Source organism: Onychostruthus taczanowskii, unplaced genomic scaffold (assembly GCF_017590055.1).
Source record: "Onychostruthus taczanowskii isolate IOZ18803 unplaced genomic scaffold, ASM1759005v1 scaffold64, whole genome shotgun sequence".
Taxonomy (NCBI): Eukaryota; Metazoa; Chordata; class Aves; order Passeriformes; family Passeridae; genus Onychostruthus; species Onychostruthus taczanowskii.
Window position 1 is genome coordinate 3,890,453 of NW_024504122.1, and position 15,602 is coordinate 3,906,054.

The 15,602-nt window shown below is 61.9% G+C and overlaps 2 protein-coding genes across 3 annotated transcripts; both read right to left on the minus strand.

The window, feature by feature from the left end:
* Positions 1-586: 586 nt before the first annotated feature.
* GAL3ST1 (galactose-3-O-sulfotransferase 1) lies at positions 587-6,071 on the minus strand. Of its 2 annotated transcripts, none has more exons than XM_041420456.1 (3): positions 5,782-6,071; positions 2,956-3,089; positions 587-1,874 (listed from the first exon to the last, which is right to left on the minus strand). In XM_041420456.1, exons 2-3 carry the CDS (start codon positions 3,078-3,080, stop codon positions 725-727), a joined length of 1,275 nt encoding a protein of 424 aa, XP_041276390.1. In that variant the 5' UTR covers positions 3,081-3,089; positions 5,782-6,071; the 3' UTR covers positions 587-724. The 2 variants fall into 2 exon arrangements, with proteins under 2 accessions (XP_041276390.1, XP_041276391.1); XM_041420457.1 differs by lacking the exon at positions 5,782-6,071 and adding an exon at positions 4,393-4,448.
* A 2,555-nt stretch (positions 6,072-8,626) lies between these two features.
* PES1 (pescadillo ribosomal biogenesis factor 1) lies at positions 8,627-15,435 on the minus strand. Its single transcript, XM_041420325.1, has 15 exons — positions 15,357-15,435; positions 14,951-15,030; positions 14,212-14,365; positions 14,026-14,135; positions 13,270-13,441; positions 13,021-13,110; positions 11,668-11,784; positions 11,455-11,532; positions 11,020-11,109; positions 10,747-10,877; positions 10,478-10,603; positions 10,189-10,373; positions 9,931-10,103; positions 9,389-9,556; positions 8,627-9,101 (listed from the first exon to the last, which is right to left on the minus strand). The coding sequence occupies exons 1-15, from the start codon at positions 15,378-15,380 to the stop codon at positions 9,015-9,017; spliced, it is 1,785 nt and encodes a 594-aa protein (XP_041276259.1). The 5' UTR covers positions 15,381-15,435; the 3' UTR covers positions 8,627-9,014.
* Between the last annotated feature and the right edge of the window lie 167 nt (positions 15,436-15,602).

A 15,602-nucleotide genomic window follows, 5' to 3' on the forward strand; every position in this document is an offset into this window, starting at 1 on the left:
CTGTCACCAGACCCTGTTGGCCTTTTGGGATGTCCCCTGTGGGGACCAGGGCCACGGGCTCCTCTAACTGGGATGACGGGGGGCAGTGAGGGTGTGCCCTTTGCCACAGGACCTGTTGATAAAGTCTGGGGCTTTTGGGATGGGTTTTCCAATCTCCAAATGGCTCCAGGTGCCTCTAGGTCACAGCCTAGCTGTTGGTGGGCTGAGAACATGCTGCACTCATCACACCCAAGGGCTGAGGCAGTGCAGCAGGTTCTGACAATCCCACACTCCAAAACCAGGGCTCAGTGGGGTGATTTGAGGAGCTCCTGGAGGGTTGGGCTCCCTGTGGGCATCTCTGCCCACCCCGGGCAAGGGAGACCCTCTACCACTGCTGTCCCAACACATCCCTGCCTGCACCCAGCAACCTGGTGATGGATGTCCTCCTGCTGTGATGAGGCCACATCCTTCATAAATCCCTCCTCCAGCTTTTCCTTTTTGGGGAAGGAAGAAGTGGATCCTGCAGGAAAACACCACCCCTGGAGCCCCAGTTCCAGTCCTTGACCCTGCTGACAGAGTCTCCACTCTCCTGCCCAAGCTGGGGCTCTGCAGGAAGGTGACGGAGGGTCCCCCCAAAAGTTCCTGGGCTCCAGAGCCTCCAGCCAGTTCCAAACCAAGAGAACCATGAGTAACAAAAACGAAAGCACCTGGTTCTTCCCCAGGGAAGCGGGGCACCTGCCAGCCCCTACCACTTGAGGAAGTCCCGCACGTAGCTCCATAGCTTGGTGATCCAGAGGTTGGCCCCCAGGTCAGTCAGGTACTGGATTTCGGGCGTCAGCATCTTGCGGCACAGCTTCTGGTGCTTCTTGCTGATCTTCTTCTTCAAGTTGTACCCCAGGATGGTCTTCTCCCCCAGGGGCTGCCAGGGCTGCATGGAGGACTCCTGGATGGCGCTGGCATCCACAGCGTGTCCCCCATCGATGCAGATGCTGGTCATCTTCTTGTTCTCCCTCTGCAGCTCGGCCACATCCCTGGCCATCCTCTCCCTCCCGTAGGCCTCCACCTTGCGCCAAAAGGTGGCATTGAAGTAGCGGTAGAGCTTGGCGTCGATGAGGTTCCAGGCGGTCGCCTGCTTGTACAGCTCAGGGGTCAACCGGGACACAGTGGAGCCCTTGCGGGCGTTGAGCTTGAAGTAGAGCACGTCCTCCAGCTGCCAACACAGCAGGTCCTTGAGCAGCACCAGCGACTCATCAAAGTACTCGAGCAACATGACGAGGTGGAAGCGGCGGTCGATCTCCTGGATGTGCTCCTCCACCAGCGGGCTGTTGGCATCCATGCTGCTGTCGTAGCCGAAGTCGAAGAACAGGAGGTTTTGGAGGTAGTGAGCGTTGAACCCGTTGGGGTCGTAGTAGTGCTGGGGGTCCCGGAGGAACTCGTCCAGCTTATCCTCCCCCGTGATCTTCCAGGTGAGGGGGATGACGGGCCCGAAGTAGTGGAAGGAGGACTCGAAGAGGTATGCGGGGTCCCGCAGCACCGTCACGAAGGTGGTGTCGGGCGGCAGGAGCTTGCGCACCTCCTCGTAGTGGAAGCGCATGTGGTTGCAGATGATGTTGAAGCACACCCCGGGCCGGTAGTGCTGCACCTGGCTGCGCTCGAAGAAGGACGGGTAGTAGAAGTCGTTGCGGCCGTTGGGGAAGGCGAATTTCAGGCGATGCTTCTCCCCGAAGCGGAAGAGGATGTTGAGAATGGTGCTGCTGGCGGTCTTGTGGGTCTTCATGAACATGACATTGAGCTTGGGTCGGCAGCTCCACCCCGAGGCACTGCCCGTGCCGTTGGATGGGGAGGGAGCCTGGGCAGGGGACAGGTGGGAGGAGCAGGAGAAGGGGACGGGGATCCTGGGTGAGAGAAGAGGTGAAGCACCATGGTGAGTGGCACTGACAATTTGAAGGCTTAGGAATAGTCTATGCTGGTGGAGCTGGATCTGGGGAGGGGTTCTGGACCTGGGAATAGGTGCTGGACCTGGGGACAGGTGCTGGACCTGGGAATGGGTTCTGGAAATGAAAATAGTTGCTGGAAATGGAAATAGAGCAGGGGGTCTCCACTGGCATGGCCATGGTGGTCCTGGTGAAGGTGATGCCAAAAAGTGCATTAAGGGGAGCTCTCCATGGCCACAACTCCAGGGAGAGGAGCTGATAACATTTTTATGGGGTATGAGAACCCTTAACCCTTTGTAGGATCTATGGAGGAGCCTTTGGAGCTCTCAGCCCTTTGTAGGATCCATGGAGGAAGCCAGGGACCTCTCAACCCCTTATAGGAGTCATGAACTCCTCACGGAGTCATGAACTCCTCCATGGAGGAGGTCTGAGAGCTCTCAACACTTTGTGGGATCCAAGAAAGATCCAGCAAAGAGGGAAATAATTCCAGAGCCTGGCACCACAGATGAGTTCATGGACCCTGGAGGAACACGTGAGGACAAGGAATGTTATCTGAGCTGCCTGAGGCAGCGAGTAGAGCCCACAGTCGAGTGACTTTGGACACCTGTAATGATCTCGCCAAACTGATCCTTGATAATCCCCACCCAACAGCACCAGGTTTGTGAGGCACGCGGACTTTGTTTACAAGCTTGGAGATTAATTTGATGACAGGTGGCATGACCGGGAGCTGAGTGCTGTGGAGCTCCTGCAGTGAAAGGACTCAAGACTTGAGTCCTCTCCTCTCCTCTCCCTCTCCCTCTCCCTCTCCTCTTTCCACCCAGGAGCACTGAGTGCCCCACAGTGTCCCCAGCCCTGCCAGGAGTTGGGGGCTATTGTGGGATAGGGTGCAGCCTCCAGCAGGAAGGGGACACCTTGGTGTGAAGCCACCAGGGTCTGGAAAGCCCCAGGGCCATCTCCATGTCCTCCACCTCCAGCTGGAGGTTCCTGGTGTGGAACAGGGAGGCTGAACTGCAGGGGGGACACGCGGGGACCCCAGACTCACTCAGTGACGCTGACTTGCAGCGGGGGGACGGCGTAGGAGTAGAGCAGCAACATGAAGCTGGTCAGGAGGGTCCCCAGTACCAGCCCCTTGCACATGGACCTCCAGGGCTTCCCATGCCACAGCATCCTGGTCACCTGCAGCCAGAGAGGAGAGATGTTGGTGCCAGGGACACGGGGACTGGGGGGTGTGTGGCTCCAACAAAGCACGTGGACATGTCACAGGCATGACAATTCCCTGGCAAGCATCCCACTGGTGCCCGGCGTGATCCACGGCAGATCTGTGGCCCAGGCCCAGCGGCTCTGCCCGCCCAGCCAACCTTTGCCCGCCCTGGGAAAACCGAGTGACTCCCAGGGCGGGAGAGGCTGCAGGGCTGGGCTTGGGGGAAAGGGGAGCCATGGACAGAGCCCAGGGGCAGAGTGGACAACTGAGGAACAGAGTGGCCATTCTCCAGTGGGACACCACCAGCACCGGCAGGAGCTCCCTGAGGGTGCTGGGATCCGTTTTCCCAGGAAAATCTGCAGGCCGGAGCAGGAGCTGCAGCAGCTCGGCATGGTTTGGGTGCTGCAATACCCTCCCAGTGTGGCCTTTCCGGCCCTGCCAGCAGCACTGGGGGGCTCAGGGGGCCCCTCTGGCCGTGGCAGCTCGGGCTGGCCCAGGGTGGAGGCCAGGGACACGGAACTGGGGACAGAGGGGTGCAGGCCCCCCAAACACACAAAACACATGCACACACAGAGGGCACACACAGACACCGCCGTCCCCTGGTGTGTTCGTGTGTGCACCAGGACACACACCCCTCAATGTGTGTTCATACACACACAGGTGCTCACACAAAATATGCACACACACACGTGCACACACAGACACACACACACACAAACACGCTCACAGAGCCCCTGTGCCCGCTGCCCCCTCCCCAGCACTCCCCCCGTGGTCCCCATCCCTGTCCCCTCCCTCCCTCCCTCCGCCCGGGACGCGGCGGTCACCCTCACTGTGACACCGCATTGCAGCAGGGCCGTCCCCTGCGGCAGGACACAGGGACACGGGGACACGGGGACACGGGGACACAGCATTCGTGACCGCAGCCCTCCACAGCAGAGCTCCGCGCCCGGGAGCCCCCCGCGCTGCGGGCTGAGCCCCCCGGCCCCGCACCGCCATTTAGCGGCGCGATCAGCATCACCTGCCTGCCCCCGCTCCCGCGGCTCCACATCCTCCGGAACCCCAGCCAAGGCTGGCTGCGCTCCCACTGAGTAACACCCCCAAAAATACCCCCCCGGCCCCCCACCCCCGCCTCGCATCACCCCCTCAGCGCCTCAGAGCTCCCGCGGGTGTCCCGGCGGGATGAAATCCCGCTGCCATGAGCCGTGGATCACAGCCCGGCACATCCCACCCCCCATCCCCGGGCAGAGCCCCCCGGCTCCCCCCCAGCACCGCGGTTACCGCCGCCCGGCGATCCCGGGGTGCCGCTGCTGCCGCCGCTCCCCCGCTCCGGCCCCCCCGGGTCGGATCGCCTCGTGCTGCCGAGATTTCCAGCTCAATGAATAATGAATGGAAATGCAACCGGAGCCCCGGGCTGCGGCCGGGTGCTGGGCACAGCGCCGCGGACAGCGGGGGAGCTGCGAGAGGGGCACCTGCGGCACCCGAAAAGCTCATCCAAGTGCCCCCCACTTCCCCTGGAGCCGGGACCGCTGGATCAGGCGGGGCTGGTGCATCCAGCCTCTTCCCGAGTGGTTTCCATGTGCGAGTGGGGGTGCACGGTGTCACCGCGGGGGGAGCAAGTGGCCCTGACTGTATCCCAAAACCACCGTGTGGGTGGGAATGCCAGACGGCTCCAGGAGCAGCTGGAGTTCGGTTTTACACGGTGGCTGTGATTCCATCACAGTCACCACCTGGCACCACCTGGAAAAGCCACTGGCCCTTTGAGAGGGCTGGGGAGACACCCACTTTTGTGGGTGCTGCCAAGAGGGAGCAAAGCTGGCACCAACCCCACAGGAGTGAGTGAAATGGCACCATAAACCTCGCTGATGAGTCCCAATGGATCCCAGTGAGTCCAGATGGGTCCCAATGGATCCTGATAGATCCCTATGGGACCCCACCAGGCCCCCAGGACCACACAGCACCGAATTCCAGAGCTCTGGGATGCCAAGGGGATGCCTCGCTCCACCCTGCCTGCCTCCCAGGGGTGGTTCTGGCAAACACTTCCCAGCCAAATATTCTATTGACTTTGCCTTCAGTGAGCAGCTTAATTATTAATAGCTCGTTAGGAGAAAGTGGTGCACTGGGTGTTCTCCTGGGGCTCCCACGGGTGGGGTGTGCCCATGGCGCCAGCCGGCTGAGATGCCCAGTGAGGGAACACGGCTGCGCCCACCATTTCCCCCGGGCCAGGCCACCCAGCTCAGCAGCCCCATCTCCGTGTACCAGCAGCTCCCCATCACCCTGGGGACACCCTGGAGTCTATTTTTGGGTTTTTCCTACAGCATCAATTGTTTTAGGGCCAAGCTCCTGCCATACACAAGGTGCATGCACCTGCTTGATCCTGATCCCACAAATCCATGGACACTGTTTTCCACAGGCCACATCCCACACAGCATGCTGCTTCCTACCCCCCTGTCCTTCCTGTGCCCCATGGGACACACAATTCCTCCCATCATCCTGCCCCATAGAGCTGTTTCCTGAGCATCCCACTGCTCCCCCAGCATCCCAACACCCTCCAGGCATCCCACCACCCCCCAGCATCCCACTGCCTCCCAAGCAACCCAACAAACATCCTGCTGCCCCCTTCCCATCGTGCCACCCTCCAAGCACCCCCGCATCCCCAGTATCCATCACCTTTTCCTCTCCCGCAGCGCTGGCGCTGGGCCGTGCCTCTGCTCTCCTGTGCTGACCGGGGTGCCGGGGGAGCGGGCGGCACGGGGCGGGGGTGCCGATGCTGCTCCGACATGGAATAAGCTCTTCCCGGGCAGCTCCCCGCAAATGCCGGCTTTTCCAAAGCCTCCCCACTGTACCGCGGCGTTTATGGCATCACCGGGATCGCGGCCCTGGGTCGCCGGCCTGGGAAGGGGGAACGGGACAGGAGTGGGAGCGGCTGGCGGGGGGATGCGGGGCTGCGGCCGGGCACTGCCCGGCTCCCCGGGGCCGGCCCTGGGTGCCTGCGGCCACCCCAAGCCACCGGCCCCCACCCACTGCCGGGGCACAGAGGAGCCATTCAGCCCGCGCCGCGAACAACGGCGACATTTGTCTCCATCTGTGACCGCGGCCTCAACGGGGACATTGTCCCCGCGGGCCCCACTGCCGGCCCCTCGGCTCCCTGCCACCAGCCCGGCGTGGCCCCACAGCCCTGGGTGGCTATGGCTGTCCCTGGGCGGCGGCACCCACCTCTCGCCAGCCACCGTCCTCCTCCTCCTCGTCCCACAGGACAGCTCATGGCCTGGCTGTCACCTCCTGCAGCCGGAGCTCACCTGGGTTTGGGGAGCCGTCTCCCGCACCCCGTCCCAGCCGCCTGCTCCCCGCGGCACCCTGGCCACGCACCACCGGCTCCCCTTCATTCTCCCGCAGCTTCCCCGCCCTCCTTCCTCCCTCCCACTGTTTCCATGGATTTATGGCCTTAATGAGAGCAATATTCTGGCATCTCCAACCTTGGTGTGACAACTGTGGGACAACCACGGTGCCAGCAGCCTTTCCACCCTCCTCTTGTCACAGCAGCCGAGTGGGTGCCCGCAGGGTGCCCTGGCCACACCAGGAGGGCTCAGCCCTGTCGTGGTCTGTCACCCTGCATGTGGCAGGGTGAGAAAGGGGCTCTTGTGCTCCTGGACACAGCCTTGGCTCTTCCTTAGTCTCTGTCACTAAAGGGGGTAGTGTCAGCATTGGGGCCCAAGCAAGGGGTGACCACCTTGGCCATGCCTGGGACTCACCATCCCTGTTGGGGGTGTTTGGGGTTCAGAGCTTGTCCCCACAGGATTTGTGGACATCACCTTGCAGTGAGCTGGCAGCTCTTGCCTCATCCCTGGCAGCTTCCCCATCCTGCCTGACCGCACCAGGGTAACTATGACCCTCTGAGATCAGGAAAAGCCAGAACACCTCAGTTTTCATCATCATCATCATCATCATCATCATCATCATCATCATCGCAAGAGAAGGGATGAAGAGCAGTGGTCACAGTCACAGGATTTGCTGTGGAACTGGTGTTGTGGGAGCAATGAGCTGTCCCACCCTTTCTCTGCAGGGCACCTCTCCCAGTTCCAGGTTTCTCCCTCTTTTTTGGGATGGCTCACAAAGGGATACCAGGTTTCCCCCTTTTTGCAGGTGGGTTATGAAGGTTTTCCAGGTTTCCCCCTCTTTTTTCTTTTTTTTTTTTTTTTGGAATGGGTCAAAAAGTATTTCCAGGTTTCCCATTTTCTGGGGAATGGGTTGTAAAGGGTTTCCAGCCAGAAGAGAGCTGCAGTGGCCGGTATGCGGCAGCTCAGCCATGGAACGCTGACAGCCTGGGGACAAATGTGACCGAGCTGGGGAGCTGCAAACCCCCATTCCCCACATTCACCACGTCCCACAGGGGTGACCGGGAGGGCTCCACCACCTCATCCCCACCCCTGTCCCTGTCCCCCATGGATTTGGGGGTACAAAGCAGCACTCACTGAAAGCTGTGATGGCCAGAGCCGTGGATTCCGAGGGAGCCGTGGATCCTGAGGGATTGGGTGAGGAGGCCGAGGGTGGCAATGCTGAGGGGTCACACTTGGCCGGACACACGCCTTTATGTGCCGGGGAGGCCCCGGGAGGCCGGACCGGTCTGTGGCCACCGGCACCGGCCTTGCCCGGCCGGCCCAGGCCTGAGGCCTGGCCTGGAGAGAGGCCTGGGGCACTCCCAGGTTTGGGGAGCTGAGGTTTGTTTGGGGCTGGGAACTCCCAGGGCTTGAGGCCCTGTTTGGGGTCTTCTGCTCTGAGGGGAGCCCCAGCCCTGGGGTGCCCCAGGGGTCAGTCCTGCTCCTGCTGGGAGAGGGGACAGCAAGGAGAAAAACAAAGGGAAAAAGCCTTCCAACCCTCTGAAGCTGAAAGAAAAAAAAAAAAAAAAGGGAAACAAGAAGAAAAAAGGGAGAGAATAAAAAGGGGGGAACAGGAAAAATAAAATAAAAGAATAAAAAGGAATTAAAAGACAGAAAAGAAAAAATGAAAAAATAAAAAAATGGAAAACAAAGGGGGAGAATGGAAACAGTAAAAAGAAAAAAGCACTTAAATAAAATTGAATATTAAAAAAAAATAAAGAAAAAAATTTGGAAACAAATATCTAGGACAATAAACTAAATCTGAAAGTCTGGGTGTTGCCAGCTGTTCCCTGTCTGAGCTCACTCCCTTCCAGGGACTGTTACTCTCCAGAACCTCTCTGTGTCCCCACAGCAGTGCCAGGGGTGTCCTCCAAAAATTCCTCAGTGAAAAAGTCTTCACCACATTTGGGGACAAAGGTGTGCCCATAAACCCCATGAGACACCTTGTCCCAGCTGTGGTGTCTCCAAGGTGTTTTTGGGGGAAAACCCGGGACTGACAGATAACTGCTGATGCAAGAACACATCCAGCAGGATCAGCAACCCTGGCAGCAGCCATGGATCTCCACATCCATCCACATCACCCCCTGAGGGGCCTCCCCCCTGCCCAGGCAGAAGGAGCAGACAACAAACACCACCAGGAAAGCGTCACCTTCTTTAATTAAAAATAAAAATACAGAGGAATATGGTTTTCTGTGTGGATACTGGGAAGCAGCTCCGGGCTCCCACACTCCTCTGTCCCGGGGAGCTCCTGGGAGCCAGGCTCCAGCAGCCAGGGCTGTGCAAATTCACACGGAACGATCCCAGAGCTCTCCTTGGCCTCCTCTTCCTCACGCAGAGGTGGCACCAGCATGGAGAGGACAGTCCTTGTAACACCGACTCCGCAGAGGGCAGTGGGGAAAGGCAGAGCAGCAGGTGTATTTACAGATGGGAAACATTTCAAACACAGCATTTCTACCCCAGGAGCAAAGCCAAGGGTTTTCCACCCAAAAGCAACAGTGGAAAACCATCCAGGAGCCCCCGGCCCCATCACGCTTGCCGTGCCTTCTTGTTCTTCTTCTTCTGCTCCTTGAGGGCTGCATCGTGGGCTTTCCTCTTCTCAGCCAGTTTGTTGGCCTGGGGAGAGACCCCCGAGACCCTCAGCCAGAGCAGGACAGGGGCTGCAAGCCCTCGGCCCCACCCAAGCTCCAGCTGCATGTGGAGGACGGACCCCACGGCACCGGGATCGGGGCTGGGGTACGGAGAGCCCCGAGGGGACACAGGGAGCTCTGCCCGCCTGGGGCAGCCTGGGGACACTGGCAGGGACCTCAACAGCTTCCCCAGGGACAGGGAGGAGCAGAAGGAACGAGTGGGTTTGGGAAGAGCCCGCCCCGGGATGCAGGTGAGGGGCCCAGCCTCCGTACCTCGCGGATTTTGCGCTTCTTCCCGAACATGATCTTCTTGTAGAGGTACTTCTCCCTCTTCTTCATCATCATGATGGCCAAGCGCTTCTCCTCGCTCTGCTGCTCCTGCTCCAGGCGCTGCTTGTCCTCCACCCGCACCTTGCCTGGCGTCACCTTCACAGGAAGCACCTGTGGGGAGCCAGGGAGCTCAGGATGCCGGGAACCCACCCTCCTTCCAAGGGACAGGCATTTCCAGCCCTTTCACTGCGGGCCAGGGAGAGCCACAGCCCTCACAGCCAGGCCCTGACAGGGCTGGGAGCTGCAGCTCATGATGTGGGGCCAGGAGCACCCCTGAAGTGCTCCAGGCTGGGCTGGACAGGGCTTGGAGCAACCTGGGACAGCAGGAGGTGTCCCTGCCCAAGGCAGAGGCTGGAACAAGATGAGCTTTAAGGCCCCTCCCAACCCAAACCATTCCATGACTGTGTGAGTATCCCAGTGGTCTCAGGATAGGGACACCCCTCAGCAGGGACAGGGGCACCGGAGCTGCCTCCTTGGGCTCCCACCTTGTTGCTCTGTGTGCTCTGAGTCTTCTGCTCTTCCATCTTCTGCTCTTCCATCTTCTGTAATTTCATCTCCTCTTCCTTCTCAGACTCATCTTCTTCTTCCTCCTCTTCTTTGTCATTGTCACCTTCCTCTTCCTCCTCTTCCTCCTCCTCCTCCTCTTCACTCTCTTGCTCTACAAAGAGACACCACCGTTACCCTTGGGATGCTCTGGAGCAGGCACAGCCCAGCTCCCAAGCTCCTCTGAGGGCTCCCAGCACCTGGATTCTCTCCCCTCTGCAGGGCCAGCAGCTTCAGCTTCTCGGGAGGGACGTAGTCACCCTCCTTCTCCGTCACGAAGGGCGAGAGGTGCGGGGGCAGCAGGACCCCGGGGAAATAATCGGCCACAGGCAGGCACAGCTTGGCGTTGACCGAGTCAAAAACCCACTGGGGCTGCAGGTAGTACCTGGGCGGGGCAGAGGAGACCCACCTCAGGCTCTGGAGCCCGTGGGACAGCTCAGGGACAGCTCAGGGATGGCTGCTCTGGGGAGGGCCCCCTGCTGCACCCACCTGCCAACCACCTGCTTGTCCAGGCGGGGCCGGTCGATGATGTGGTGGGTGATGGACGGGTCGGTGGCGTCGTAGGTGGCACCGATGCACAGGGACTTGTCCCAGGACACCTGGCCACCAAAGCACCTGCGGGCAACGCCACCAGGGAGTCAGACAGGCAGGTGGGACCCTCAGGGTCACCCCACCCAAAGGACATCGGGTGGGTTGGCCCCACAAGTCCTGCAGAGGGGGAGGCCGGGGTTGCCGAGGGTCTCCTGCCCACCACGCACCGGATGACGAAGGCCAGCGGCTCCCGGGGCACCTCCCTGTTGAGGAAGAAGCGCAGCCCCTCAAAGAGCTTCTTGTGCTTCTCCAGAGCCTCCTGCTCCTTCTTCTTGGCATCCATCAGCTCTGCTGTCTCCTGCTCAGAGCAAAGCCCTCAGCCTCCTCCCCACACACAGCCCTTGCCAAGGAGGGGTCTCAGGAGTTGTCCCCAAGCTGCCAGCCTGGGCACAGGACAGGATCCCCCAAGGCCAGGGATCAGCCCCCCACCAGGGTCTTACCCCCTCCACTGGGAATTCATCCATCTCCACCTCGTCCTCATGGGTTGGAGCCACAGCCCGGGCCAGGCTGGCGCTCAGAGCCGACAGCCTCTGCAGGGAGAGGACACGGAGTCACATCCAGGGGGTGGGAAAAGGGGCAGCCCCACGGGGGAAGGGGATTTATCAGAGCAAGAGGCTGGAAGAGACAGGGCCTGGACAGAATTCAGCCTCCTCCAGGCACTATCCCCAACATGGGACACTGGGGGGACCCTGGCCATGCAGGGGGAGGCTGGTGGTGCCCGAGGCCGAGCCCAGCTCTACTCTACAGGAACAGGGAGTTTGGGATCAGCCCCCTCCACCCTGGCTCTGTCCTTTGGTGCCATACCAAGAGGGCTGTGGGCAGGACACGAAGGCCACCATGTCCCCATGGGTCACAGTGCCAGCAGCGTCCCTCACCTCCAGGTAACTCTCTGAATCCATGGCGTACTCCTTGCCCTCTGCAGGCTTCAGCTCATCCTCAGCCTGGCTCTCGATCTAGGGAGGAAAAGGGGTGAAGAAGCAGCTCCCAAAAACAGATATCCCAAAAATCTCTCATTTCCACCCTCCATCCCACCAATCTGGTTGCCACCACCACAGGGTGGGACACAGTGACCCCGGGGGTGGCCTCACCTTGGGGGGGTACAGCAGGTTCAGGGACTGGTAGAGGCGGAAGTTGACGAAGCCCAGCAGGGTGGTGTAGAACTCGGTGAAGGTGGCCATGACCCGGTAATCCACGTCTGTGGGGTGCTGCCAGCACACGGGATGGGACACAGGGATAAAGGACTCCCCTCCACAGGGCCCATTCCACCCACAGGGAAAAGGATCACACAATATCCCCCGAGCTGGAAGGGACCCCCAGGATCATCCAGCCCAGCCCTGTCCCTGCCCAGACCCCCAACAACCCCCCCCTGTCCATCCCTGGCAGCGCTGTCCAAAGGCTCCTGGAGCTCTGGCAGCCTCGGGGCCGTGCCCATTCCCTGGGGAGCCTGGGCAGTGCCAGCACCCTCTGGGGGAAGAACCTTTTCTTGAAAACCAATGTGAACATGCCCCAGTCGCAAAGATGTCACAGCCACCACCAGACCCTGAGCAGGGAGAACTCTGCAGGATTCCCCCAGAGTCCTGCTGCCACCCCTCCGTGCCTGGATACATGGAACACTTCATCCCATCATGGATGGGGATCTTGGGGTTTGGTCCAGGGACTACAACTCTTCAAGGTGAAGAGTGCAGGGTATGGCAGAACTGGATAAGAGCAGGACAAGGGGGAATGGCTTCCCACTGCCAGAGGGCAGGGATGGATGGAATGTAGGGAAGAAATTGTCCCCTGTCAAGGTGGGCAGGCCCTGGCACAGGATGCCCAGAGAAGCTGTGGCTGCCCCATCCCTGAAGTCTTCAAGGCCAGGTTGGATGGGGCTTGGAGCCACCTGGTACAGTGGAAAGTGTTCTTGCCCAGGGGTGGAATGGGATGGGCTTTAAGGTCCTTTCCAACTGAAAACATTCCAGGGTTCTATGATTCAGAACCATAAAACCACAAAACCTGAACCCAACAGTGCTCAGCCCTGGAAATCCCGGGAGGGAATGCAGAGGGCCCTGCTGTGCCTGTGAGCTCCTGCCAAGGCTCAGGGGAAGCTGTCCCAGCACAGAGGGGACGTCCCTGTGCCCTGCTGCCTGGGGGACACAGCAGAGTCCCTTTGGGGAGGCTGCAGGATCTGACTCATCCCTTCCCTCTGCTCCACCAGCCTCGCTCCCACAGGTTAATCTTTAATGGCTGATAAAGGAACACGTTAATGATTGGGGACACGAGGAACTGGGGAGACTGGTACCGGCCGCCCCGGGGCACCCCCAGGTGACATGCGGCCGTGTCCCCATGTGCCCCTGCAGCCAGGCCCTGTGGTCCGTGTCCCACGTGCCACGGGATGGTCCCTCACCCCTTGGTGATCCCCAAGGATCCTGGGGCGATCCCCCGGGCTCTCCCCAGGTACTCACGTCGTGCGCGAAGGCGTAGGGGGTGATCCAGGTGATGGGCTGCCCCAGCACCTCTGCCTGGTAGTAGATGCCCTTGATGGAGAGGAACACCTGGCAGGACAGAGCAAGGCTCAGCGGAGTGAAGGCCGCTGTGTCCCTGTCACTGTCACCCTTCCCCTGGCAGGGGGTTCCTCAGATCCCAGTGGGATCCGTGAGCCGACAGCCCAGAGCCCAGGCAGGGTGAGCCCCCTGCCCCCCAGCAGGTCCCACCTTGCGCAGGGAGCGGGAGGCAATGACGTAGTTCTGGAACTCCACGGCCAGGCGCCGGCACAGCTGGATGGTCTGCACGTGGCACTTGCCCGTGCGGGGGAAGGTGGAGAACAGGAAGCACATGGACAGGGCATCGTCCAGGTCCCGCAGGGCGTCCACAAACGTGGGGTACCTGTGCCCAGGTGGGGGACGAGGGGGGTCACAGCCAGCCCCAGAGTCCTGCAGAAGCTGCTGGGGCTGGGGGAGACCCCGGGTGAGAAAGCAATGGGAACTGTGGAGCATCCACCTGCACATCCCAGCAGGGCCACACAGAGAGCGACGGAATATCCTCATTTAGGAATGGGTATGGGGTTTCCTCCCTCCTGTGTCCCCTCCTTGCTTATGATCACCAAACTCACAGAGCCTTGGCAGCATTAACCCTTCATGAGCCCTCTGAGGAAAACACCCCACAGGGAGAGCCAGGGGAGTTCCCTGTGTCCTCCTGGAGCCACCCAGGATGGCTGGGCATTCCCTGCTCTCTCATCTCCAGCTCTCCTGGAGCCCCTTCAGGCCCTGCAAGGGGCTCTGAGCTCTCCCTGGAGCCTTCTCCTCTCCAGCTGAGCACCCCCAGCTCTCCCAGCCTGGCTCCAGAGCAGAGGGGCTCCAGCCCTTGGAGCATCTCCATGGCCTCCTCTGGGCTCTCCAGCAGCTCCAGGTCCCTCCTGTGCAGGGCCCCAGGGCTGGATGCTGCAGGTGGCTCAGCCAGGGCTGCCTCACCTCTCCTTGACGATGTGGTCGAGTTTGTAGGTGGGTTTGTTGTCCTTCAGCCTCTCTACAGTGCCCCACTCGCTCTTCCCGTAGGCCTTCCGCAGCTTCCTGACGAACACCTGGGGGGACAGGGGGCCATGGGGGCTCTGTGGCCCAGGACAGGCCCCAGGGGGACCCCTCGGGGGGGACAATCACCTTGTACTCCCGGAATTTGTTGACAATTGGCTCATGGAGCAGGAATTTGATGTCCTTGAGCAGGTAGAAGGTCCTGGGGGCGGTAGAGCCCTTGTTCACCTTCTTCTTGTGCTTGGGCTCGTGGGGGTAAATCCCCTTGAGGATGCAGAGGCGCCTGGGGACAGGGACAGCGCTGGGACGGCGGGGCCACGGCTCCCGTGTCCCCTGGGACAGCCCAGAGGCCAGGACAGACCCCGAGGGAAAGGGCCGACCCTCGGCTCAGGGTGTCCCAGCCCCACAGCCAGCACAGCTGTGTCCCCTGGGACAGCCCAGGCCCCTCCCTTGGAGGGGGAACCGCGAATTTGGCAGCCCAGAGGCCAGGACAGACCCCGAGGGAAAGGGCCGACCCTCGGCTCAGGGTGTCCCAGCCCCACAGCCAGCACAGAGCTCGGGGTCTGCTCAGCCCCTGCTCCCCCCGGGGCTGAGGGGCGGTCGCTGGGGTCCGGACGGGCACAGCCCCGGGGCTCTGGCTCCGCAGGAGGGCTGTGGGGGGGATGCCGAGCGGGGGGTGCTGAGGCTGTCCCGGGGGAGTTCGGGGCACCGGAGATCCCGGAGGAAGGATTTGGGGGGTCCCGGGGCCACCCCCGCACCCACCGCGGGCTCCACCGCCCGTCGGTGCCCGGGGGGGTCCCGGGGGAGCTCCAGGGGACCGGAGGGTTTGCAGGTACGGGGTTCGGAGTCCCGGGGGGCGCGGCCGCACCTGAAGTCGGGCAGGCTGAGCTGCAGCTTCTTCCGCGCCCGGTTCCGGGTGATGTAGTTGGTGGCGGCTCCGCGCTCGTACTGGGGAGAGACGGGGGCGTTGGCGGGAGCCCGGGGGTGCGGAGGGGACCCCGCAACCGGCCCGGGACCACCGGGAGCGGAGGGGGAGCAGAGACGGGAACCGGGGGATGGGGGGCTGGAAGGGGGCACCGGGCACGGCCAGCGCGGGGGCGGAACCGGGCACCGGGAGAGGGAGCGAGCACCGCTGCCAGGGAGGGCTGCAGGGGCAGCCACGGACCGACACCGGGGGGCACGGGGAGGGCAGGGAGGGGAGAGGGAGGAAGGGCACGGGGAGGCAGCGGGCGGCGTGCCCGCGGCCAAAGGAGGGGCGGGCACGGGCCCGGTACCTTCTTCTTCTCCAGCCCGCCCATGGCCGCGCGCCGCCACGTGCGCCCGCGCAACGCAGGACCCCGCGCTGCCCGCGCCCCGCCTGCCCCGCGGCCGGGCCTGCGCACACCGGAGCGGCCCCGCGGGCACCGAGAGCGGCGCGGGCACCGAGAGCGGCGCGGGCACCGAGAGCGGCGCGGGCACCGAGCGGGCCGGAGCAGACGGCGCCGGGGGCTTAGTCAGGCGCGCCACGGGCAGCCCAGAGC

What these genes read in the sequence shown, in the direction of transcription:
- PES1 (XM_041420325.1), bottom strand. Translation starts at nt 15,380, where the DNA reads ATGGGCGGGCTGGAGAAGAAGAAG. An exon ending in CTCAGCCTGCCCGACTTCAG is followed by an intron (nt 14,366 to 14,950) that starts GTGCGGCCGCGC and finishes CCCTGTCCCCAG; the next exon opens with GCGCCTCTGCATCCTCAAGG. An exon ending in ACCTGCTGTACCCCCCCAAG is followed by an intron (nt 11,533 to 11,667) that starts GTGAGGCCACCC and finishes TTTCCTCCCTAG; the next exon opens with ATCGAGAGCCAGGCTGAGGA.
- GAL3ST1 (XM_041420456.1), bottom strand. Translation starts at nt 3,080, where the DNA reads ATGCTGTGGCATGGGAAGCCCTGGAGGTCCATGTGCAAGGGGCTGGTA. An exon ending in CTGCAAGTCAGCGTCACTGA is followed by an intron (nt 1,875 to 2,955) that starts GTGAGTCTGGGG and finishes TCTCTCACCCAG; the next exon opens with GATCCCCGTCCCCTTCTCCT.